General features: G+C 37.9%; 1 protein-coding gene and 1 long non-coding RNA gene across 3 annotated transcripts in view; one reads left to right on the top strand and one right to left on the bottom strand.

Moving 5' to 3' along the window:
• LOC131497429 (uncharacterized) overlaps positions 1 to 8,741 on the bottom strand; it is a 52,007-nt gene extending 43,266 nt beyond the window's left edge. The window contains exons 1-2 of the long non-coding RNA XR_009254973.1: positions 8,411 to 8,741; positions 923 to 1,051 (exon numbers count right to left, since the gene is read on the bottom strand). This is a non-coding gene — a long non-coding RNA (uncharacterized LOC131497429). The remainder of the gene's footprint in view (positions 1 to 922; positions 1,052 to 8,410) is intronic.
• A 221-nt stretch (positions 8,742 to 8,962) lies between these two features.
• Positions 8,963 to 26,003, top strand: MEIOC (meiosis specific with coiled-coil domain). 2 transcript variants are annotated; one of them, XM_058704838.1, is made up of 8 exons: positions 8,963 to 9,197; positions 9,776 to 9,910; positions 13,664 to 13,821; positions 16,701 to 16,805; positions 17,722 to 19,591; positions 20,135 to 20,269; positions 23,653 to 23,833; positions 24,255 to 26,003. In XM_058704838.1, the coding sequence occupies exons 1-8, from the start codon at positions 9,132 to 9,134 to the stop codon at positions 24,482 to 24,484; spliced, it is 2,880 nt and encodes a 959-aa protein (XP_058560821.1). In that variant the 5' UTR covers positions 8,963 to 9,131; the 3' UTR covers positions 24,485 to 26,003. The 2 variants fall into 2 exon arrangements, with proteins under 2 accessions (XP_058560821.1, XP_058560822.1); XM_058704839.1 differs by having other exon boundaries at positions 8,964 to 9,137.
• The last annotated feature ends 455 nt before the right edge of the window (positions 26,004 to 26,458 follow it).

The following is a 26,458-nucleotide window of genomic DNA, read 5'->3' as shown; positions in this document are numbered from 1 at the left end:
CCCATATTTAAGCTAGACAGGAAAAGCCAGATTTGTGTAGGGTTTACCTATGTGAAACAGTTCCTGCCTCTTCCCACTCGAAGCCCAGAGTCTAAATTCAACTCAACTACAGAATCTAAAGATAACTGACTAGAGGAGACAGTTCTTAAGTGAACAGAGATGCAAGACCTCTCCTTAACTTTGACAATGAAGTATGGTTGAAATCGGGAATAACATCTCTCAGTGAGGCCTCTTCTAATTATTAATATTCACATCATTACAATGTTCAGGGAGTGTGCAACAAACCAGCTCATATTAGAAAGTTAAATAGTCCAGGTATAATCAGTAGAGCAAGGAAAAAAGGAATGAAGGGCCTATGGGTGGGGCTGGGGAAAGAGAGGAGAGACAGAAAGAGAGAGGGAGAGAGAGAGGTGAGAAAGAGAGAGAGAGAGACAGAGAGAGAGAGAGAGAGAGACAGAGAGAGAGAGAGAAACTCCAGACTTGTGCCAATCTACTCAGGAATGATGCTATTATTATGGGTGGAAGGAGTAGGTTAAAGAGGGAAAGCCAGGAAGAGTACTGTTGCCAAGAACTGTTATCAATTAACATTCTGGAAAACACAGCCATATTTCTCTTCTTTGGGGATTCTATAAAATGAGACCATATAGATTCATTGAGCCAACAAGACTTTGGTTGCATATTGGTGGGGGTGGTAAGGAATAAGGATCAAGAGGCTCACAAAGGGATCCAGACGTCTGCTTCACTGGAGTGGAAAAAACCATCATAATAATTTCCACAATATATCTGGCAGAACAAGGTGCTGCAGAAGCCAAATACACTGGCTGAGAGTAGGCATAAGCTGCACAGAGAGAGTGAGAGTTTTAATTCGAGAGGTGTTGCTGAGTTATTAAAGAAAGGGGCCAGCCCTAAATCATAGGCTTACCTCTCAGTTTGGTGGAGCTATCAATCCGACGTTCTCTCGTCCTTAAGAAGGAAGGCCCCGCATTTGGAGAAAGAAGCTACTGAGCATCTCTCTGTTCCTTTTGCTGGGTCCATAGTTCCTTGTGCAGTTCTGGAAGGCAAGAACATTATTGGTCTACCTGTTTGTAGCCTGAAAAATGCATAGATCAAATCTTGCAGCCCCAAAATACCACTGAGATTCGGGTTGTAAGGGTCAAGGAGTTGGGCCTAAAAGGTAAGCAAAGGTTGGGAACAAAGAATAGGGGCAAGTTAAAAGCAGGGTCCTCTCCTACACAGCATGTGGAAGCTGACAGTCTAGAACAGGGCTTAGCAAATATTTTCTACAAAGCACCAGTTAGTAAATACTTTAGACTTGTAGGCCATAGGGCTCTTGCCACAGCTAGTTTTCTGCCACTATAGAGGAACAGCAACCATAGAAATACAAAAATAAATGAGGGTGCCCACAGTCCAATAAAACTTTATTTATGGACAATAAAACTTAAATTTCATATAATTTTCACATGTCATGGAATATCATTCTTTTGTGATAATTCTTGAAAATTTACTTTCAATTGTTTAAAAATTTAAAACCACTCTTAACTCATGGGCCATATAAAAACAGGCAGTAGGCCAGAGTAGCCCACAGGTTGTAGTTCACTGACTCACAGTCTAGAGTAATGCTAACAGAAATACAATGAGAGCTACAAATGTAATTCAAAATTTTCTAGTAACCCTATGACAAAACAAAACAAAACAAAAAAAGCAGGGGAAATTAATTTTAATAATGTATTTTATTTCACCCAATATATCCAAAGTATTTTAATTTCAATGTTGTTGATATAAAAATTACCAACAAGGTATCTTGCTTTTTCTTTTTTCATACTAAGTTTTCAAAATCTGGGGTGCATTATACACTTAGAGGACATCATAATTCATTCTAGCCATATCCCAAGAGCTCAATAACTACATTTTTGGAGGTTATCATGTTGAACAGTACAGGTCTAGAACAGTGTCTTCAAATTTTAGCTTGCATCAGAATCACTTGGAGGGCTGTTAAAATAGAGTTTTCATTCAGTAGGTTTGAGCAAGGCCCCCAAACTCCATTTTTAACAAGTTCCTAGGTGGTGGTGGTGTTGATCTGGGGACCAGATCTGAGAACTACTTGTCTAGAAGCTGAGCAGTAAGAAAAAGAAGAGTAACAATGAGGATCCAGGAATATGTACAAGCAAGAGGTAAACAAATGTAAAACAATGAGATACCATTACATACCTATTAGAATGGCCAAAACTAAAAACACTAACAAACACCAAATGCTGGTGAGGATAATGGAGCAACAGGAACTCCTGTTCATTGCTGGTGGGAATGCAAAATGGCACAGCCACTTTGGAAGACAGTTTGGTTGTTTCTTACAAAACAAAACATACTTTTGCTGTATAATCCAGCAATCATGCTCCTTGATATTTATGCAAATGCGTTGAAGACATGTGTACACGAAAAACAGCACATGGGTGTTTATAGCAGCTTTATTCGCAATTGCCAGAACTTAGAAGCAACTAAAATGTCCTTAAGTAGGTGAATGTATAAATTGTGCTACATCCAGACATGAAATATTTATGCAGGGCTAAAAAGAAATGAGCTATCAAGCCATGAAAAGACATGGAGGAAACTTACATGCATATTACTAAGAGAAAGAAGCCAATCTAAAAAGGCTACATATTGAATAATTCTAAGTATATGACATTCTGAAAAAGGCAAAATATGAAGACAGGAAAAACATCAGTGGTCACGAGGGGTTAGGAGGAAGGGATGGATGAGTAAGTGGAGCACAGAGGATTTTTAGGGCAGTGAAATTTTTCTGTATGATACTATTATGGTAGATACACATTATTATACATTTGTCAAAACCCACAGAATGTACAACGCTAAAAATGAACCCTTATGTAAACTATGGATTTTGACTGATAGTGATGTGTCAATTCATCAACTGTAACAAATGTACCCCTCTGGTGCTGAATACTGATAATGGGGAAGGTTGTGCATGTGTGGGGCAGGGAGTATATGACAACTCTCTGTACTTTCCATTCAGTGTTGTTGTGAGCCTAAAACTCATCTAAAAATTAAGTCTATTATAAAAAAAAAAAAAAAAAAAAAAAAGAGCAGGAGGGAGCAAGCACCAGATCATCAGGCCAGACAAGCAGTAGGACTCCAGATCAGAGGTAATGACCTTGGGTAAACCTCCCATACTCTGGTCTCCAAGAGTCAAGGAAGTAGCTTTTCCAGGTTTCAACTTTGTGGGTACCCTAGGGATGGACAGCCTGGAGAACCCTGCCTGATCAGGGGCCAGCTCAGAACCTAAGCCAGGTTTTAAAATCTCTTGCAATGGAACAGCTATCTCCAGGCTCTGACAACTTGAAAAAGATGCAGAGTCTCATTATTTAACACAATGATTTCTAAAACAACCCAGTTTTCAGACTGAACCTATAGGTAGGTGCTCTCACAGTATCTTAAGGCTGCTCAAATAGAATATAAGATAGATGAAATAATATATAGAAATTTGTGCTGCTTAAAAATTGCAACAATAAGGTGAGCTGTGAGTTTTCAGAAAGATTCTATAAATACAGAATTTTTTCCCACCTTAAGGGTATATAATCATCCAATTTGGAAACCACAGTTTTCATGAATATTCTTTTTTTTTTTTTTTAATTTTTGAGACAGAGAGAGACAGAGCGTGAACAGGGGAGGGGCAGAGAGAGAGGGAAACACAGAATCCAAAGCAGACTTCAGGCTCTGAGCTGTCAGCACAGGGCTGAATGAGGGGCTCGAACTCACAGACCATGAGATCATGACCTGAGCCGAAGCCGAACGCTTAACTGACTGAGCCACCCAGGTTCCCCCTTTTTTTTCTTTTCCATAAATGTTCTTTTAACTTAATTACCATTGGGAAGCAAGCTTACTTGCCGTGGTACATCACAACACACAAAGCTTTGCTAGAACTTTAAAAATAGACCCCTTCATAACTTCTTGAACTCTGTAGCCTAAATTAAAACTCTGGATCTTAATTTTTTTTAAGGAGCTGTTTTCTGGTTCATTGTGTCAGAAGACCCTTATATGGTCTGGGGATCCCTCAAATTCAGGAGAAATTTAAAGGCCTAAAGGAAATTTATAAAGACAGCTTTAAAAGATGTCTTTTTCTGGTGGCACTCTTCTATGAACCTCTTCTAATGTCTGATTCCAATCAAACACTGAGAAATAGAAACTCAGTTCTGGAGGGCAGTGAGACAGATATTCAGAACTTTCATTTTATAGTGAAAACTCTAAGTTTATATATATATATATATATATATACATATATATATATGTATATATATATATATGTATATATATATATATGGGTGTATATATATATATATGTATATATATATATATATATATGGGTGTATATATATATATATATATGTATATATATATATATATATGGGTGTATATATATATATATATATATATATATATGAGGAAGTTATAAATATAATGCTAGAGAAACAGAAAAACACTAATTTGAGTAATTAAAAAAGGGAGTAGTTTCAAATAGCTCTGATAAGAAGCCTTTTGTAAGGCTTCTGTCATCCTTTTTAAAAGAAAAAGGTAAGCCATTCAGCCAACAAAAGAATTTTTTCAGGAATAGCAGGAAAACTGCAATTCAGGACCAGCAAACTCTGGCAAACCACAAGCAAGTCCTGAGAACAAAGTGAGAGGGGTCCTTCATAGAGCTAAGGAGGAAGTTGGGAGGGATGCTTTGAACAAAAGTTCATTGGAGGAAAATGAGAGCTGGAAGTGGTGACAGCCTCTCATTGGCTGCAGGTGAGGGTAGCTTCCTGTTGTTGGGCTGAGAGAAAATCTTCCTTCCTGCTGGACTAGGCAAGCTGGGAGGAATGGTTATACATGTGTGAAAGCTTGCCCTTCATGTTTTCCCAACTCTAGTTTTGAGTGAAGTTTCCTTAATACATTTTCACTCTTCCCACAACCTGTTGAGGTTGAGAAACCACATATGGAAGCCCAGTTAATTTTCAAAGGTATAATTAAGATAATTTAACCCCTCAAGTCAGAGAAGCCTATAAAGAATTGCATGGTTTGAACTGAGGTAGATTTGCAGTCCATTTAAGTCATTGGACCACTAGTCCACTAGGAAACTGGAAAAGCAATTCATTTAATACAGATGTGAGCATAAACAATAATCCTGCAGTGATAGATAATTAATTATATACTGACTTGGAATTATATGATTGCTTTCTATGAAGAATTAATTCAGAGTTCTCTCTTTGGCATTGAGACTGTGCCCCTGATACACCTTGAACTTTCAAAAATATGTATTTTATTTGAACTTGAAGTTTTAGTTGGGAGAATAATGAAATCCTATTTATTTTATCACTCAAAACATTTCTAGGGGGCAGACTGACTTTTTTCAATGAAACTGATTATTTTTGTTACAAAACAAAATGTTTAAGTATGTGTAAAAGTATAAAAAGGGCTTCACTAATGTAACTGAAGAGTACCACATTGTACATTGTCTTCCAGTTATAAAACAAAAACAACCAACCTTGTATATTTTGATGAAGTGTGCATTCTGCACTAATTTTTAAGGATGGAATAGGTTTAAAACGTTTCCAGTTGTATCAAAGAACGTTCTTAAATATCTTTTAAAAATCCAATCATAAGTTCAGATTCACTTAAATATCCCAAAATAACAAGGAAAAAAAGGAGTTTACTTGAGGGCACCATCATTCTGAGATGGACCAAGGTTATCAAAATGTCATCAATTTTATGACATAAAATTCTTTTATGGTTGCTCCTATATAGGAACATTCAATAAATGGAGAAAGAAGGTCACCATTCCCCCCCAAAACTAAATTCAGATGAAGGCAGAGAATACATAAAACAATTATGTAGGTATTTCTAACTCCTCATTTTAATTGAGGTTTGTATATATCTTTGGGTATGATTGTGAAATCCATCCCCCCCAACACATACATGAAGAATGAGACCTTCTAGAGGTGCCTGTGTGGCTTAGTCGGTTAAGTGTCCAAATTTGGCTGAGGTCATGATCTTCTGGCTGGTGAGTTCGAGCCCCTTATCCAGCTCTGTGCTGACAGCTCAGAGCCTGGAGCCTGTTTCAGATTCTGCGTCTCCCTCTCTCTCTGCTCCTCCCCCACTCATGCCCTGTCTCTCTCTCTCTCTCAAAAATAAACATTGAAAAAAAATTTTTAAGACAGAATGAGACCTTCTAAAAAAGAAATACAAGAGCTGAAATAAAGAACTACTTACATACTAAATACTTGCCCTGTTTCATAACCAAAGTGTTCTTTTAATAATGTATTCACTTGTGTTCAACGGAATGTTAAATTTTCCTATAATCTTTGGGGTTTTTTTTTAATATTTATTTTTGAGAGAGACAGAGAGAGTGAGCATGAGTGGCAGAGGGGCAGAGAGAGAGGGAGAGAGAGGACCCCAAGCGCGCTCCGAGCTGGCAGCACAGAGCCCAACGTGGGCTCGATCTCACTAACTGGGGATCATGACTTGAGCCGAAATCAAGAGTCACATGCTCAATGGACTGAGCCACCCAGGCACCCTAATACCCAAAAGAATTAAAAAAACAAGAAATCAGATACTTATACACTAATGTTCATAGCGGCATTATTCACAATAGTGAAAAAGAGAAAAATCCCAAGTATCCATTAACTAATAAATGGATGAACAACATGTGGTATACATGTACAGTGGAATATTACTCAGCTATAAGAAGGAATGAAGTTCTCACACATGCAACAACACTGATGAACCTTGACATTTGCTAATGAATAAGAGTCACAAAGGGACAAATATTGTATGATTCCACCTAGGTGAGGTACCTAGAAGAGGCAAAATCCAAGTGACAGAAATTAGAATTGAGGTTATCAGGGGTTGACGGGAGAGGAAATGGGGAGTTATTGTTTACCGAGTGCAGAGTTTCTGTTTGAGATAGTGAGAATTATCTGGAAATGGATAGCAGTGATGGCTGCACACTAGGAATGTACTTAACGCCACTGAATTGTCCACTAGAAAATGATTACAATGGTAAATTTTATGTATATCTTACTACAATAATGAAGATACATAAGAGGTTTCATACTTGTTCAAAATTCTTTTGGATACAATGGGGGAGGGAGAGGGGTACAGAATGCTGTCAAGGAAAGGGGAGAATGAGCTGCACATCAGCCACTTTAAGGGTGAAGTACGGAAAGAAATTTAATTGGTACAGCCTGATCAGCTTGCTTGCTTTTCTTTTTCTTTCTCTCTTTCTCTTTCTTTTCTTTCTTTCTTTCTTTCTTTCTTTCTTTCTTTCTTTCTTTCTTTCTTTCTTATTTTTTTTATTAGGGATGCCTAGGTGGCTCAGTTGATGAAGCGGTGGACTTCAGCTCAAGTCATGATGTCACGATGGGGCACCTGGGTGGCTCGGTCAGTTAAGCGTCCGACTTCGGCTCAGGTCATGATCTCGCGGTCTGTGGGTTCGAGCCCCGCGTCCGGCTCTGAGCTGACAGCTCAGAGCCTGGAGCCTGTTTCAGATTCTGTGTCTCCCTCTCTCTGCCCCTCCCCTGTTCATGCTCTGTCTCTCTCTGTCTCAAAAATAAATAAACGTTAAAAAAAAAAAAAGTCATGATGTCACGGTTTGTGGGCTCAAGCCTCACATCCAGCTCTGCACTAATAGTGCAGGATTCTCTCTCCCTCCTCCTCTCTCTGCCCCTCCCAACTCACACACTCTAATAAGTAAAACAAAATAAGTAAAACAAGAATACACACACACACACATACAATTTTTATTATATTTTAGGGAGAGAGAGAGAATGCACAAATGGGGGAGAGGGGCAGAGGGAGAGAGAGATTCTTAAGCAGGCTCCATGCTCAGCACAGAACCCTCTTGGGGGCTGGATCCCAGGGCCACCCTGGGATCATGACCTGAGCCGAAATGGAGTCCGACTCTCAATGGACACCCAGACAGCTCTCCTGGTCTACTTTCTTAAATCAAAGTTGGGTAGAGATCCAAAATAACTATTGGGACAATATGCGCCAATAAAACTTATCCCCCTGTACTATTTCCGTTTGTTCCTGAATTAAAAGAATATCTTTCACCTTATTGAGCGCTTCTCAGGTTTTGATTTTAAATATAAACACCTTAAAGGTGTTCGCAGCCTCTAGGTTTCTCATCTTCCATATTGCAACGCACACAACATTCAGCATTTCTCTGAGACTATCATATCTCCAAATGAGACTGCCCACGTAAATGGCCTGTCTGGCGCAGGTCAGAGTGAAATATGTTCAGGAGTTACGTTAAGACCAAAACGCCTTCACCCCGATTGTAGCCTGGGTCCTAGAACAGAGGGCAGCTCTGCCTCGGGAAGGGGGTGTCCCAACAACACCCAACTCCATACGGGTTCCTCACCTTCTGTAAACGGGCACGTCTATTATTCTCTTGGCTGTTCCAAAGGACTCTGGGAGTTAGGGAAGGGCCCAAGGGCCAAAAACGAAATGTTGGCACAAGGTGCGCAGCGATAGGTTTAGATTATCAGCCAGTTGCTGGGCGACTTCTCAAATCTTCCGACCACCTCCACCGCTTCTCCCACGGGGTAGGCCTGCTCTCTTTCCTTACCTTCCACGCCCCGCCCCTCCGCTGCCCTATTAGCCAATCATAGAGCTGTTGCTTGCCAATCAGAGCCAATCCCGAACAGGTTTACTTTGAGCGGGAAAGATTCAGAAGCTGCGGGAGAGCGAGGTCAGTTAACGGCCCCTTCTAGGCTTTGTCTGGGGGCGGGGCGGAGGGGGTAACAGGCCCTGGAGGCGGTTGCCTATTGGCTGGGCAGCGGGCCAATGAGGGGGTGCGAAGCGAGGGGCGGGCCTCCTAGGAGGGAGGGGGGCGGGGCGGGCCCTTTGCAGGGTCGAGTGCCGGGTCTCGAGCAGGGGTAGGCAATGTAACGGCCTCTCCCCCCGCCCCTCCCTCCCCACTCCGGTCCCCTCACCCACAGACTGGCTCCAGGCAGCGCCCGGGGCGGCGGCGACAGCGGCGGCAGCGGCGGGGTGCGGGCTGAGGGAGCCGGGCTTCGACGCCCCCCCTCACCCCCGTACCCCAGGAGCTGTACCTAGTCCAGGAGGGGCTGGGGGGCTCCATGGAGGTGGGAGGCGGAGTCACCTGCCCGCCCTCTAGCCCCCCAGGCCTGAGGGAGGGACTTGAGGTAAACGGTGGGGACCGTCAGGGTCCGGGGGCGGTCGAGCTTGGAGGATGGCTACGGTGAGGAGAGGCGGAGAGCGGGAGCGTTCCCAGACGCGGTTCTCTGAGGAGTCCGCGGCCGCGCTGGAGAGTGCAGGTCGTCGGGGAGGATCCCCGACGGGACGCCCCGGCCGGTCGAGGCGCCGGTGCGGGCGAGGGGCGCTTCGGTCGGGGCCGGGCTCGGGTTGGGGGGCGCGACGCGGGCTGATAGGACGGGCGGGCCGGGCCGCGGTGGCCGCGACGCCGGGGCTACGGCCATCTCCTCCGCGTCGGGCGGCGGCGGCGCTGAGGCGATGGCCGGCGGCGTGGGCCTGTCACGGCCGTCGGGGGCCGCGCCTTTGCGGTCGGCCCGCAGGCGGCCCGAAGGCAGAGAGGGAAGCCCGGGGACAGAGGCGCCGGCCCCGGGATCGGGATCGGTGTCCTCAGAGCGGATTCCGAGTGGAGTGGCGAGAACAACGGCGGTGCCCCAGCGGTCCGTCGTTTCGGTCCTGCCTTTGCACTGCGTGATGCCTCTCCCGCTTCCTCCCTGTCCGTTTCGTGCAGCCCAAGGTAGCGTTCCGTGGAAGCGCGAATCGCTGCTGGAACCTCGGTGCCGACCCCAGCAGCAGGCTAACGGACGTGTTCAACAGCGTGATGCTGACCGGCTCCACGTCCTTCTATGATTGCTACAAATCGCAGGTCCATCCTTTGTTAGAGGATTTTTTTTTTTCTTCCCTAAATCAAACTCGTTTCCCGGAGCCCATTCATATAAGGTGTTGAAATTGCTCCCAAGTTTAGGACCAGAAAGCCAAGAACATTCTTTCTGTTTAAAAGCCGGTAATAATTTCAGTACAGAGTCTGCGCAGTTCCATACTTTGCTTTGAAAACAAGATCTTACATTATTCTTGCTTTCATTTTGTCCTCAGAAATGTAAGAAAATCCATACTTAGTAAGACCGTAAAATAGTTGTTGCTGCAACATTTAGTGCAAGTCGGCACAAACATGCCTTTGTTAATTTGAAGGTGAAGTTTTTCTTTACTGCTTCGCTTTCTGGCTTTAACAGGGTCTTGGATTACATGCTACCTTTTACTGCATCTAAAACATTTAGTTTTATTAATCATATTAAACCAGGCTTTGGGTAGTGTAAGTCATTTTCATTTGAAATTATTTATCCAGGACATCAGTGTTGATATTGTTATACTTTGAATTATAACAATAGCCCAAAATAAGTAATTTTATTTAATCCTACAACTTTGTATATTACACCTGCTATACAGACTGAGAAGCTGAGGCTCAGCTTGATTCATGTCTTAAGTGACAAAGCCTAAGTGGACCCTAGGTCTTTTTCCTGCCAAGACCAGCATTCCACTGCTCTCCATATTGTTTTCACAGCTACTAAAATTTACGTGAATTTAATTTCAATCAAGTATATTCAGGGTATATAAGTGATACATTTTGCAGTTATCTAAACTGATTATTATGCCAAACCCAAGCATTTGGGAATTTAATTCCCATAAATGTTTAAAACATTCCCATAAATGTTTTAATTTAATTCCCAGATAGTTAAAATATAATTGTTTTATTTTAGCTGTTTGTTTTATCCTAGAATACGAAATTGAAATCAATCTTATAAACGGATTTATTGCTAATACTCAAATCTTACTTTAAAATGTGAAACAAACTTGAAAGAATACTCCTAAAATGCATTTAGTTTCAAATACTGTGTATCTTTGATATTTTTGATATTACATAATCTGAAAATACTTCTTTTAAGTCACTATCTCAAAAAGATGAACAATTACTTATGTCACTTTGGATGTTTCACACCTAAAAGAGAGTTAAAGTGGGTCTATGATAAAAATTTCAGAACTAAAGGAATAAAATTATGAATGATTCCAAAGATAAAAGCCTTTGCAAAAGTTATTGCTAGCTAAGAAATTCTGGAAAGTAGTTTTTAGTGACACAGCAAAATTATTTCGGTTCCTCAGTTTCCCCAGCTTCAGAATAGTCAGCATTATATGTATATATATGTATATACAAGACAGTTATAACATGTAGTTTTCAAATAGCAGTCATAACCGCAATTTAAACAAATGGTTGTAAAGTATTTGACATTTTTAAAGATTGGTGATTGGAAGATATTAATTTTCATATTTTATTGGTATAGTAAATATTTTGTTGGTATAGTGTTTAAATTTTTTTTTAATGTTTATTTATTTTTGAGAGAGAGAGAGACAGGGAGAGACAGCAACAGCGTGAGCAGGGGAGGGGCAGAGAGAGAGAGGGAGACACAGAATCCAAAGCAGGTTCGAGGCTCCAAGCTGTCAGCACAGAGCCCAACGTGGGGCCCGAACTCACTAACCGTGAGATCATGACCCGAGCCAAAGTCGGACGCTTAACCAGCTGAGCCACCCAGGTGCCCCAGAAACTTAGTGTTTAAAGAGTTGTATTTCGGGGCGCCTGGGTGGCGCAGTCAGTTAAGCGTCCGACTTCAGCCAGGTCACGATCTCGCGGTCCGTGAGTTCGAGCCCCGCGTCAGGCTCTGGGCTGATGGCTCGGAGCCTGGAGCCTGTTTCCGATTCTGTGTCTCCCTCTCTCTCTGCCCCTCCCCCGTTCATGCTCTGTCTCTCTCTGTCCCAAAAATAAATAAAAAACGTTGAAAAAAAAATTAAAAAAAAAAAAAAGAGTTGTATTTCAATTATGTCTATGAAGAACAAAAATTTAAGAATACTTTGATCTAATATGTCTTCTCTATGTAAATTTTGTAAAAGCAATTAGAAAATATTTTTATCTAGGATTATATTTCCTCTGTATTTATAAGAAAATACTATTTCTACTGTGTCTAGATATTTATAGTTATTACATCTCAGATTTCATTTGGAGAGTTAAAATATGTGAATGTATACTTTCAGACCTCTTTAAAGAAGCATTTTCAGAATAAAATACATCTAAATAAGTTTAATCTTTATTATTTAAATTCATTCTATTTTAAGTATTTAAAATTATTTTCACTGCATATCAATCCCTCTTGAAAAGAGGCAGTATTTTATTTGTTTATTTGCTTATTTTTGAGAGAGAGAGAGAGAGCATTCATGTGAGCAAGGGAGAGGGGCAGAGGGAAAGAGAGAGAATCTTAACTAGGCTCCAAGCTCAGGGCAGAGCCCATCATGGGCCTTGATCCCACAATTGTGAGATCATGACCTGAGCCAAAATCCAGAGTCAGACGTTTAACCAGCTGAGCCACTCAGATGCCCTAAGAGGCAGTATTTTAAGTGAATAAAATCTTAAAACTCAAACTTTTACCTTACTTACTCGAATTATAGAACCATTCACAAAAAAAGAAAAATGACACCTAGTGAGTGTTGATACTTCGATCTGAGTGAAGAAAGAAGAAAAAGAAAAATGAGCTTGTGTTTTTCTTCTAATTGTAGTAATAGCTTTTAAATTTCTGAAGACATAAAATTTTATATATCATCATTTTTTTTTTAATTTTTTTTTCAACGTTTTTTATTTATTTTTGGGACAGAGAGAGACAGAGCATGAACGGGGGAGGGGCAGAGAGAGAGGGAGACACAGAATCTGAAACAGGCTCCAGGCTCTGAGCCATCAGCCCAGAGCCTGATGCGGGGCTCGAACTCACGGACCGCGAGATCCTGACCTGGCTGAAGTCGGACGCTTAACCGACTGCGCCACCCAGGCGCCCCTATATATCATCATTTTTATAATATCTCTTAGAAATAGAAACTAGGCTGAAAATTAAAAGATATTCTTTAAAAGTTCCTACAGTAGGAGTAAGAAGGCCTTGAGTTTGGGTTTAGTTTTGTCACCTATCAGCTCAATAACTTGTAGCCTCAGTTTCCTTGTTTTTATAGCACAGTACTCTTGTCACAAGGTTGACTGAATATAATGTTATGTAGAATTTCTTTGCAAATTCCATATGAATAAATGTACATTCACCTTTTTTTCCCCCACAGATTAGGGGCATTAAGACTGAATTTTGTAAATGATTTCTTGAAAATAACACTGCTAGTGTCTACATAACACTCATCTGTTAAAAAAAATTATAAGTGCAGTAATTGTGGGTATTTCATACCAGGGATAAGCAACAAATACTGATCAAATCTGCTGAGTGCCTATTTTGTAAACAAAATTTTATTGGAACATACCTATGCCTTTTACATAATGTCTATGGTTTGCTTTGGTGCTAGAACAGCAGAGTTGAGAAGTTTTGACAGAGACCTCACCAGCCAGCAAACCCTAAAATATTTATTGTGGCCATTTACAGATAACATTCATGAACCCCTAGTAGAAAGTAAGTTTAAGTGGCTTAGTCTAGATTTTAAGTCTCCCAACTCCTACGCATGTGTTATTTCCTCTCGTATCTCATTATTTCACTAATATTCTGTGTAATTTTGATGTGTTTGATGTGCAAACATGTCTTTAAATTTTCAGAGTGAAGACAGTGTTGACCTAAGGCAGACCTATACTCCACTTTCTTCATCAGCAGAATATTCCAGTTCTATAGATTCTTCACTTTTCTATGCACCATGGTCTACTTATGGAGATGATACTAAACAGCCTTCTAATTCTCAGATCAATGTAAAGAACAGGTAAATTAATAAATCATATTTTTCAGGCTAAATGAAAACTTTTAAAGTTTGATTACATGGGAACCCAGTTGTATTAGCTCTTTATTCCTTACATCAGCATTTTAATGTTATGGCATTACAATATTATGTTTATCAAACTTTTAGAAACCCTACACTGGGCAGTTCTGTGTTGTAATTTTTAGCTCATTACTTTTTGTTTATTCATTAGAGGCAACCCTTAGTGAGTAAATCTTAAGTTCCTCTTTCTAAAGATGACTTATATACATGGGTAATTTTTAGATCTATTTTTCATCCAATTTAATCTAAATTTGCAGTAATTATTTCCTTCACAAGTGTAGAGCAAGCAGGATTTTATCAAACGTAAGATTGATTGATTGATTGATTGATTTTTGAGAGAGAGAGAGAAGGAGCGAGCAGGGAAGGGGCAGAGAGAGAGGGAGAGAGAATCCCAAGCAGGCTCCATGTTGTCAGCATGGAGCCCAGTGAGGGCCTTGATCTCACAAACTGCAACATCATAACCTGAGATGAAATCAAGAGCATGACGCCCAACCGACTGTGCCACCCAGACCCTTCTAGTTATTTAAAAAAAATTTTTTTAATGTTTTATTTATTTTTGAAACAGGGAGAGACAGAGCATGAACAGGGGAGGGGCAGAGAGAGGGAGACACAGAATCTGAAACAGGCTCTAGGCTCTGAGCTGTCAGCACAGAGCCCGAGGCGGGGCTCGAACCCACAGACCACGAGATCATGACCTGAGCCGAAGTCCGCCGCTTAACCGACTGAGCCACCCAGGCGCCCCTCTAGTTATTTTTTAATTCCATTAATATTAGAGGCCTAACTCTGCCAGATCTCTCATACTAGGGATATTACAATTAACACGGCAAATATTATCTCCAACTTTATAGCTCTTACAATAAAGATGATGATGATGATGATGACAACGACGACAGTGACGACTTGCTGGGCACAAGTATAGTGAGGTTTAAAAAGAAGTATAGTATATTATGGGAGCCTGTTGGAAAGAGAAGTCTAAAGGAGTAACATCTACCTTTATTTTAATTATGTATAAGGGAGCAGTTGATAGAGGCTGATGCAGCTTTAGTTTAATTGGACAATAATTATTTTTAAAATCTTATATGTTCTTTTTTTTTTTTAAGCTTCTTTTTAAACTCTATACCCAACATGGGGCTCAAACTCATGACCCCGAGATCAAGAGTCATATGCTGTACCAACTGAGCCTGCCGGGCACCCTCCTTAAAAATCTTATTAATTAAAAAATGTTTTTAAAATGTTAAAAATTGGGGTGTCTGGCTTGCTCAGTCAGTAGAGCATGTGACTCTTGATCTTGGGGTCATGAGTTTGAGCCTCATGTTGGGTATAGAGATTACCTTCAAAAAAGTTAAAATTTTGAAAATTTTGGTGAGTTCTGTATTATAGTGATCTTATTAGAAAGACTATATAATATATAATTCTACAAAAATATTTTTTCAGTTGATATATGTTCATTGAAAAAATTCAGACTTTACAGAAATCATAAAAGAAAGTGGAAATTCACCTTAACCCTTAACAGTTCCCAATAACAAGTATTAGTAGTTTAGTATATATTACATTGAATTATTTTAGAGATATACTAATATATTATTATATCAAAAAACTTATCCAATCTTTTTGAAATAACACAATATAGCAGAAAAAGCATTAGACTTGTAGGCAGACCATTTGTTCAGCAGGTGTACAGTATAACAAATCACATACACTTATAAACTACAAGTTTCTTAAGATCTCAAATGATCGTTCTTCAATAGCTGAATGATTACTAATACCTGCCCATCTTATGTTATGAAGATCAATGAACTATTTGAGTATTATGCAAATATAAAGTTATTTTTATTTCTAAGATGTCCTAACACTATGAAATGTTAGAAATAAAGTACGAGAAAATAAGAAGCTATAACTTAAAGCAACATATTACTTCTAGGAACCGATTAGTTGAAATAGATAGGACATTAAATAGACGGGACATTAATAGATAGGCACCAATTTTCCATCTCCTTGTGGTTTTTACATTTTGTATTATTTAGACAGCATTAGTCACAAGGTGGGATTTCAGATACATAGAGCTCCAGTTACTGTAGTAAGGATTTAGGGATAGCCAACAAATCTGTTAGATTTAAGTGACAACTGTAATATTGCTGTGGTATCTAGGATGACCATATCACATTTCACTTTTTAAATCCAACATTTGGTCTAAAGAGTCACAAAAATAGAGTAGCAGATTCGTGTGGTTTCCAAATCACAAATGAAAAAACTGAGCAAGTGTTGACGGAATAACGTATAATGGGACCAGATATGCTTTTAGAAGCAGCCGTGGTGCCAAGTGTGTCTAAAACATCGTAAGTCAGAGATTTATATCTTGGAACTTAAAATGAATAGCATGTGTTTGGGAGAAACAAGAGTTAAGCATACATTGCAAACTAGACATAGGATTTGAAATGGAGAAACATGTACCATAGGCACTATGCTAAAGTGGAAAATATTCTTTAAAAAAAAAAAAAGAGTGGGAGGTGCAGAGAGAGAAAGGAGAGAGAGAGAATCACAAGCATGCTCCATACCACCAGCACATAGTCCAACACGGGGCCCAAACCCACTGTAAGATCATAACCCAAGCAGAAATCAAGAGTCAGACGCTCAACTGACTGAGCCACCTAGGCTCCCCTAAAGTGGAAAATATTGTTGCCTCTTTATTTGACATGATGGGATAAATTCAATCCAGATATTTTATAGAAAAATAATAGTATAAGAAGTCTGGAAATAGAAATCAATATATTGAATTTCAGTATGAGGAAAATAATTTACATGTGATATTCATTTATTTTTAGGATTCAAACGGAAAGAAATGACTATGGCAGTGAAACAGACTTACATGGACTTGTGTCTAACATTTTGGAAGAACAAGACAAGTCACAGCCATATTTTGCTGAGGGGTTAGTATATTATATAAGCTACATGGTATATAGTAAGCTTTTAAATTCACACATACTAGATTACTGTATTTATTAGCTTTTATTTTTACTTAATAGGGGATCATCTGACAATAGACATCTTAATTCAAATATTTGTTTCTAGCAGCCTTGACTTTGCTGAGGTACTTGCCATACAATTGGAAGTTTCAGACTTTAATTTGCTATTAAGAACTTTCCTATGGAAAGTTATTCTTGCATAATTCAGAGCTATTTCCTTTGAGTTCTAAAGTTTGGCTTAAAGAGTACAAATTCCAAAGAGCTTTTATACATCTATCCTAAAGAATAAAACTATCATTGCTGGTATGCAGAAATACGTATGGACTTTGTTCTTATGGTAAAAATTTTTTAAATACACTTTGATTGATTTTTCGGGGATGGAGGCCATATTACCCAAATGTGGTACTTCATAAATAGGGAAATATGCAGCACACATGTAACCAATTAAAATATTTTAATTTTAGTAATAGTTTTATCAAAGTACATCTTTTTCATTTAAAAAAATGTGGTCAACAACATTTTTGTATTCTATAATAACCTAATTAAAGGAAAAACTTATTTTGTTTTCTGCTTACTGTAGATAAACAATTCATGCAAGACCATGTAGTCCCCAGCCTCAGGCCTCAGTTGATGCCTCTTGGGGGAAAGTATACTGAAGACATATCAAGATAAAAATGCATATTAATGTAGTATGTGGCACATTTCAAGTGATAGAAAATTATTTGGATGTAATGGTAATTTATAAGGCAAGGTTAGAAAGGATTAGATAATGGGGAAGTGAGGCAATATAAATGTTTTGAGAACCTGTTCTACCTTCTCCACTGAGAAAATAAAGTCATTTAAAATCTGAGTTGTAATTAAATATATTTACTTGTTCTAGGACCTGCTCCTCCAATTTAAAGTCAGTTTGGCCAGTGAACACAAGCAGATTTGCAGATCACCATGACCTCTTAACAGAAACCAAAAGGCCAATAGATACAGCCATCTCTCAGCAAGCTTTTTATAGTGGTGAATCTGTGTCAGCAGTGGAAAAGCAATACCTGCATAATAGTAATCTAACACCACAGCAAAAAATAGATGAACTTTATCATGGATTTACTGGGTTAGACCTTGAAGAACAATGGATGTACCCCTCACGAAGTGATCATTCTAATTGTTACAATATCCAGACAAATGATACAGCTAAGACAACATTCCAAGATTTTCCATTTATCAAAAACTGTTTTACATCACAGACTGGTCTGTCTGACATCATGAAAGAATCAGGAATTGATACTTACTCTTATGGAAGAGAGAAAATATGTGCTAAAGGTCTTGAAGCACCATTACAGCAAAAAAGGGCAGAGATGTTTCTTTCTCAATTTAATAGATACAGCGAAAACACAGATTATTGTAGATACCCAGAATATGTTCATCCTAATAAGGTTAAGCTTAATAAGTGTTCAAATTTTAATGTCCAGGATAGTAAAAAATTAGCCAATGGCACACCTGAAATACCAACTGTAGAAGCAGACACATACACAAAGTTATTTCAGGTTAAACCAGCAAATCAGAAAAAAATGGAAGAGACAATAGCTGACCAGCAGAATTTCACATTTCCAAAAACCACACCACATCTGACAGAAAAACAGTTGGCAAATGAGGCAGCATTCACTGCTGATTTTGGCTTAAAATCAGAATATGGACTAAAACCTCATGCGGGTTGTCCAGCTAATAATGATTTTGCTAATGTCGCAGAAAAACAACAGTTTACTAAACCTGACCCCTCAAATTCTGAGTATTTTAAATCTGTGAATTTATTATCAAACTCAGCAACACCTTCAGGAGGTATCAGCTTAAACAGACCAACCTGGATGAATGTCCAAACAAAAAATAACACTCCTATTCCTTATCGAAATCAAGGTAACTTGATGAAATTAAATAGTCACTTAAGTGTAGCTTCTAAAGGTTCTAACCATTCTTCAGATTTCCCCCAACTATCATCCACAAATTTAACCCCAAATAGCAGTTTATTTCAGAAGTATTGCCAAGAAAATCCTTCAGCATTTTCTAGTTTTGATTTCAGTTACAATGGTGCAGAAAGAATTCAATCTGTCAATCACATGGAAGGACTGACAAAGACTGGAGAAGAAAATCTCTTTGAATCAGTTACTGATAAAAAAATAAAGCAGCCAAATGGATTTTGTGATAACTATGCAACTCAGCAGTATGGGATCATTGAAAATGTAAACAAACATAATTTTCAAGCTAAGTCTCAGAGTGGACATTATGATGCTGAGGAAGGTCCAAAGCACTTAGATGGCTTATCTCAAAATACGTATCAAGATCTGTTGGAGTCACAGGGTCATTTTAATAGCCACAGACAGGGAAGTGGAGACAACAATATTAATAGCCGTGTGAATCGCACACAGGCATCATGCTTTTCTAATAATTATATGATGGGAGATTTAAGGCATAATCAGAGTTTTCAACAAGTTGGTTCAAATGGGTTTCCCCTAAGATCCACTCACCCATTTGGCCATTCAGTTGTTCCACTGTTGGATTCTTATATGTTTTCTTACGATGACTTAAGCCATGTGTACCCTTATTTTAATGATACGATGTATGGTGATAATTCGTTTTCTGGTTTCGTGCCAACTTTTGGATTTCAAAGACCAATTAAAACCCGTAGTGGACCAGCCAGTGAACTTCATATTCGACTAGAAGAGTGCTATGAACAATGGAGAGCATTAGAAAAGGAGAGAAAAAAGGTAATACAAATCTATCCATTTAGGAGTAACTTGGGATGTTCTCTCTGCCTATCTTCATTTTGTTAGTGTAGTTCAAGAGTACTTGGCCTTATTTCTAAGCTGAATTCTTCCATAATGTACAGTATTTAAGTCCATGACTATAAGGAATTAGCTGACATAACTAAAAAAATGTGAGGCTTAAAAAATTGTTATTTATATAAAGTTGGGGGTTTTTTGCCTGTGAAGTAGACTTTTTCCTTAATGAGCCAAAAGTTTACTACTTTTGGGGCTCCTGGCTGGCTTTGTTGGAAGAGCATGTGACTCTTGATATCAGAGTTTTATAAGTTCAAGTCCCACATGAGGTGCAGGGAGACTTGCAGGTATTTTATATGCATTAAATATAGAAAATACAGTGGTGTTGTGGTTTGCATTTGTTCTGTTTGATACTGAAACAATTTTAAAGTAGTCATTTTCAATTTATTTATTAGACCTATGAGAAATGTCACTCATAACTGAATCATATTTAGAAAACTCAGCATCTAAAAATTATATAATTTTTTACAGACTGAATTGGCCCTGGCCAAGAATTACCCAGGAAAAAAAGTATCCAGTACTAACAACACTCCAATTCCAAGGCTGACCTCCAACCCATCTCGAGTTGATCGCTTAATTGTGGACGAACTTCGAGAACAAGCCAGAGTAAGCTGTAAAAACATCCAATGATGGATTATTTCATTGCTTGATAAAATTTTAAAACATTTCAGCAAGTCAGAGTTCTGAATGATTTTTAAATCACATTTATGCATAATTCTCTGAAATAATTATCTTTTCCATGCTTGGTCCTACAACTATGATTAATAGGAAAGGAGAAATAGCACCCCCTCAATCCTTTAAAAATTTTTTTTAACGTTTATTTATTTTTGAGACAGAGAGACATAGCATGAATGGGGGAAAGTCAGAGAGAGAGAGGGAGACACAGAATCTGAAACAGGCTCCAGGCTCTGAGCTGTCAGCACAGAGCCCCACACGGGGCTCGAACTCACGGAGTGCGAGATCATGACCTGAGCAGAAGTTGGACACTTAATCAACTGAGCCACCCAGGCACCCCTCAATCCTTTTAAAAGTAGGTTTAGTAGGTGCACCTGGGTGGCTCAGTTGATTAAGGGTTCAACTCTTGATTTCCCCTTAGGTCATGATCTCACGGTTCATGGGATCAAGCCACGCATCAGGCTCTGCACTGACAGCATGGAGCCTGCTTGGGATTCTCTCTCTGCTCCTTTCTCTGCTCTCTCTCTCTCTCTCTCTCTCAAAATAAAAAAATGAACATTAAAAAAAGTAGGTTTAGGAATTTAAATGGTTTCTCTTTAAGAAATCTATATCAGCAATACAGCTAACTCTGAACAGAATTTTAAAGCAAAAATAATTTTGAATATTATTTATAAAGTCCCATTTCTCTAACAAAACAAAACCAAAAAAAAACCCCATTTGTTTTCTAGCTAGATGAGCAAGCTGTATTTGCATTATACAAAATGGGACATTAACAGGGAATTACTGTTTTCTTAACCCTGCACACTTGAGTTATTCAACAAACATTAAGTGTATCCAACAATGTATTAAATACTGATAAACTGAAAAAATACTGAAGAATGTAGGTATGCATAAATTTATAAAATAGCTTTGTTTTAGAAAAGTAGTATATCACTTCAAATGTAAAGAATCCTGACGTTAGGTCATTTTCTAATTTAACAAATGATTATTTCTATTACCTCCTTTGAAATTTCAGAATTTTCTAGAATTTAATACAGTAGGGTAAAGTTTTTCTTTTTTGACCTTCCTCTTTTAAAAACTTACACTGTTTTTCAAATATGATAAAAGATTCCTGGGAGGGGCGCCTGGCTGGCTTAGTTGGAGGAGCATTTGACTCTTGATCTGAAAGTCATAGGTTTGAGCCCCACACTGAGCATAGACATTACTTAAAAAAAAACAAAAACAAAAACAAATTCCTGGGAAAAAGCACACAGTGAAGACAGCTTGCTTCTATGATTGAATAAAAGCCATTTTAGGAACCAGAAAAATCAACATAGCAGAGTCTGTTTTATTGAACATCAGTTTCATCTACTTTGCTGTCTTTAAAATATAGATATGAATTACTTCATGGAAAAGAGTGATTTTTACCTAGCTTTCAGTTGGTCGGTTGAAATTCTTTTATCAAATTTGTAAATTCTTACAATGGATTTATCAGTATTATAGTCAGATACCAACATGGGTTACAGCCAGATGTTAATAAAAACTTCAATCTTTTATTACTTTTTCTTAAAACCATTCCAAGTTAGGGGTGCCTGGGTGGCTTGGTCGGTTAAACTTCTGACTTTGGCTCAGGTCATGATCTCACGGTCCGTGAGTTCGAGCCCTGTGTCGGTCTCTGTGCTGACAGCTCAGAGCCTGGAGCCTGTTTCAGATTCTGTGTCTCCCTCCCTCTCTGCCCCTCCCCTCTTCATGCTCTGTCTCTGTCTCAAAAATAGATAAACGTTAAAAAAAAAAATTTTTTTAAATAAAAAAAAACCATTCCAAGTTAAAAGTCCTTTTTCTCAGCAACGCATTTCTAGGCAATTAATCAAAGAATTGCAAACTTTAAATAAACTTTTTCAGCTTTGCTTATGCTTCACATTAATTTAGGTTATGTTTATAGCTGTTGTAATAATTTATCTGTATTTAGCAACATTAGGGGCACCTGCATGGCTCATTCGGTTAAGCATCCGACTTTGGTTCAGGTCATGATCTCATAGTCCGTGAGTTCGAGCCCCGTGTCGGGCTCTGTGCTGAAAGCTCAGAACTTGGAACCTGCTTTGGATCCTGGGTCTTCCTCTTTCTCTGCCCCTCCCCTCCCCTGCTCATGCTCTCTCTCCCTCAAAAATAAGTAAACATTAAAAAAAAATTTTTTTATATTTAGCAACATTAGACCGATGATCACAAAGGGCAAAAATATTTTTACATGTACTATTTTCTGGTTTGCAGGTTTTATACAATTCTGAAAAGAACCACCTTTTTTATTAAAAATCACCTGTGCAAATTTCTTTACACTTACCATTTATTTAAATGATTCTTATTTTAAAAATACATAGTTAGAAAAAAACGTGTAATTAGTAGCTCACTGGAGTTTTTCTATGCGATTTTTCCTTTTTTTTCTTTTGTTGTTTTGTTTCCTCCTCAAAGATCCTGGTGGGTTCTGTAATTGGGAGGAAAATATTTAATAACTGTGTACTTATGTTTTCTCCATAGACCCAAAGTGGCATTACTCCACAGAAACTTGAAATGAGCGTGAGGTTAGAGGCAATCATTCAGGTGCCATTAGTTTCTTCATTGAGAGATATTTTTCTCCTCTCCCCAGTCACTGAACACCAGTCACTGAACACAGAAGGTCTTCTGTGAATTTTAAATCATTTAGTTCCCAAAGGCAATGACTATATTTATTTGATGTTCAAATCCTAATTATTGAAAAAGTTCTCTTTCCATACACCTTTCAAGTTTAGAATTTGAGATATAGGTATATGCAGCTATGAATTGTACTCCCCTTACTGATCCTACTGGATTAGGGATTCCTTAAAACTACCACTAGTATGATCTGAATATTTCTGATTTTCAAAAGGAGGATATTGAAAGCCCAGAAAGGACTTGCCAAAGTCAGGATTAATCAGTCTAGGACTTCTCCCTTTTTAGCTCAATGTTTTTCCCTTTAGATTACACTACCTCCTAAAAATGTTTTATTTGCAGGCTGTTCTCTTATTTGCCAAAAACAATATTAGATCTTAAATTTACACACCCTGTCAGTGACATGGAAATGTTTAAATGTTTGATTTTTTAACTGTTTATTCCCAGTAACTGATTACCGAAACAAGTAGGTACAAAAGACTGCCTTAACATCTTTATTTTCCCCAGCATGGTGTCAGTACACAGTAGGCATTCAAGTATTTATTTGACGAATATTACTGCTCTCATCTCTATTCTACTTCATTGAAAATTTGTTCTTAAAGACAGAGCAATGTGGTTACATGCCTTATCAAAATTTAAAATGTTTCCCTTAGGTTGTGACTCTACTAGGCAAAATGGAACGTCTTCGAAGCTCTCCCCTTCATGCCAATATCTCTACTGCTCTTGATAGACACTTGGAGTCCATTCACATTGTACAGTCACGTAGAAAGGATGAAATTGTTAATGCTTCAAATCGGCAAAGGCAAGGAGTTCCTAGATGCCAAGATGACAGAGGTATAAGTGTTAATGCATATTCTGTTGATAAGGCAGTGAGATAATTTGAATGTTGTTAAAATCAGATTCTGAGTTTAAAGGTTGGATTTCCAAAATTTACACTTAGCTAAAGGTAAATTGGTAAATCATGCCCACATAATTTACTCCATAAGTACTTCGGTCAGTTTTGTTAATTTTACCCATTTAATTACAACTCTCAAAGTCTGTGTTCTCCCCAAAGCATAGTCATTGTCACACAAGTCAGAAACAGTATCAACACTTTTTGATATTAAGTCAAATAGTTAACTCAGTCAATAGCCACCTATCTCTTATGAAAATAATAATGTTTGATCATTTAATAGCACAGCATTGGGCTTTTTAAGAGTTAAAGGATACATAAAAGGTATCTAATATGAACTGACACTGAGTGTTTTCTTTACAGATGTTTTTGCCCTTGCTTCAGCAATTAAAGAGATGTGTGTGGCTACTCGGAAAGCACGCACTACCCTGTGGTGTGCACTTCAGATGACCTTGCCAAAAACAGCCAGTACAGCTGGCCAAACAGATGTGGAAAAGGCTTTACAAGATACAGTAAACTGTGAAGATAAAGTCCATGAAAACATAAATAATAGCAATCCAATGAACCAGAGAGGTGAAGCAAACAAACATTAAGGAAATGCCAGCAGAAGAGTAAAAAGCTGATAAGTAAATGTATCAAGACATGCTAAAAAATTTTAATGAACTTGTCACACTTGAAAACTTCAGTACATTAATTTTCTTCCAGATTTAAAGTTAGTACCTTAATGAAGTTTAACTTCTATTCAAAAATCTTCTATTTGGAATGGATCAGATACCATAGTTTAAGGTGAACTCAGAAAGTTGACTACTCTAGGGAGTTCTGAGTAGTCACAGATAACAAGTTTAAGTTAATTAAATATTTCCTAACAGCTAAACTATTGCTTAAGCCCATTTGCAGTGCAGGTAAATGCAAATGTGAAATTGTTCTAGAAGATAAGTTTCATTTAGGTCTGCCTTAGTAAGTATAATTCCAAATAATGAATCTAAGTGACTGTAACCCAATTATGGCTACAGTCTAGTAACCAAGACAAGTTTTGATTGTGATATAACTGTGTTTTCCTTACAAAACTGGATAATACCTAGGAAACCAAGGAAAACAAGGATGAACCCAATATTCATGTAAAAATTTAGTATTTAAAAATACTACCATATTTATAAATTTGAAATCTTAGTGCCTGCGTATATGGAGGGAAATGCATCTGATTCTCCTAAATTAGTGATAAAAGTGCCAGTGTAAAAACCATGCAAGTTACTGAATATAAAACCTGTTCAAATCATTTGTGTATATTCTTTAAAATTTAATTATACTATCAATTATTAAATATTTCCAGTTTTAAAGTATTTAAATTGAATCAAAAACAAAACATTTCCTTTATCTGGATCTTTTAGACTTGATGCACAGTAACTAAAATAATGACTATTGTTTTAATACCCCTATGAGGTAATAATACCCTTATGAGCATTTTATGAGGGTATCACGAAGTTCTAAAATATACTTTTTTAAGGTTAATCTTTAGTTTGCAATTGGTTAGTGTATATTTTGTGTAGTTGTGTTCATTAGTTAGCTTCTGTATTTTTTTAAAAGAGCTCTTGAAAGCTTGACTTTTTCTGTTTCTCATCACTTAATATCTTTGTATGAAACCCAAGTAATTTATTCATTAATATGAAATGTTGGTATTATGTGACTCAGAAGATCTTGGGTTTTAACATTTCTAGCATGAGTTAAACTATAATATAATGTACTGATGAAATTTAATTGAAATATCCTTGACTGGAAACACTGATGTTTTAAATGGTGTTTTTCCTAGTTTTAGAAATCCTGGTATTAAAGAGTGTAATCACACCACATAAATTTTCTTTAGATGATGTGCGGAAGAAACTGATTGAGAATGCAGGAGTAACTGTAGGGAGAAACATTTTGATCACTGATATGCTTTAGAACTACCCAAATGAATTACATTGAGGGTAGTCAAATAAAATAGATCACCCCACCACAGTCACTGCATGGAAAGTGGTTAAGTTTGACATAAGACATGTTGGATGTTATGAAAACAAATACTGTACTGAATTTAGTCTCTCAGGAAAAAACTAATAAATTACTTTGTTGAAAATATTTGGTTTCATTTTTTTACATCTCTGTATTAGTTTCTAACCTTAAGTATCACAAAGGTCATAAAACCAGTCAAATTTCATTTCACTGATAAGAACTGGAGCCGAGTTTTATATTTCATCAACAAGAATATTGGTAGACAAAGCAATGCCATTCAGATACCCTTGCATTGAACCTCCCCTCCTTCAAAGATGAAATTTTTGCTTTGCCTTTATACTAATCCAGGCAAACCAAAATAAAAATTCTGGATAAGTTTTTACATGACCGACCGTTGTCAGAAATGAAACACTAGTCTATTCATAAAAACCAAACAAAAATTATTTGAAATTTTGTTAATCACATCACCCTGCAGATAATTCTCAAATTAGTTGGTTATCCCCTTCTATAGGTATACTCTCTAATGGATGGTTCTTATATACTGTACTTCTGAATAACAATCTATAAGAACAAAAAATTAA

Source organism: Neofelis nebulosa, chromosome 16 (genome assembly GCF_028018385.1).
Source record: "Neofelis nebulosa isolate mNeoNeb1 chromosome 16, mNeoNeb1.pri, whole genome shotgun sequence".
NCBI classification, from domain to species: domain Eukaryota; kingdom Metazoa; phylum Chordata; class Mammalia; order Carnivora; family Felidae; genus Neofelis; species Neofelis nebulosa.
Note: the sequence above shows the minus strand (reverse complement) of the source record. Positions and strands in the feature narration are given on the sequence as shown.

Bases quoted from the DNA above. Each gene is read 5' to 3' on its own strand.
- MEIOC (XM_058704838.1), top strand. From the start codon at position 9,132: ATGGAGGTGGGAGGCGGAGTCACCTGCCCGCCCTCTAGCCCCCCAGGC. The intron at 9,198-9,775 runs GTAAACGGTGGG...CGTTTCGTGCAG, and splicing joins GCCTGAGGGAGGGACTTGAG to CCCAAGGTAGCGTTCCGTGG. The intron at 19,592-20,134 runs GTAATACAAATC...AATTTTTTACAG, and splicing joins TAGAAAAGGAGAGAAAAAAG to ACTGAATTGGCCCTGGCCAA.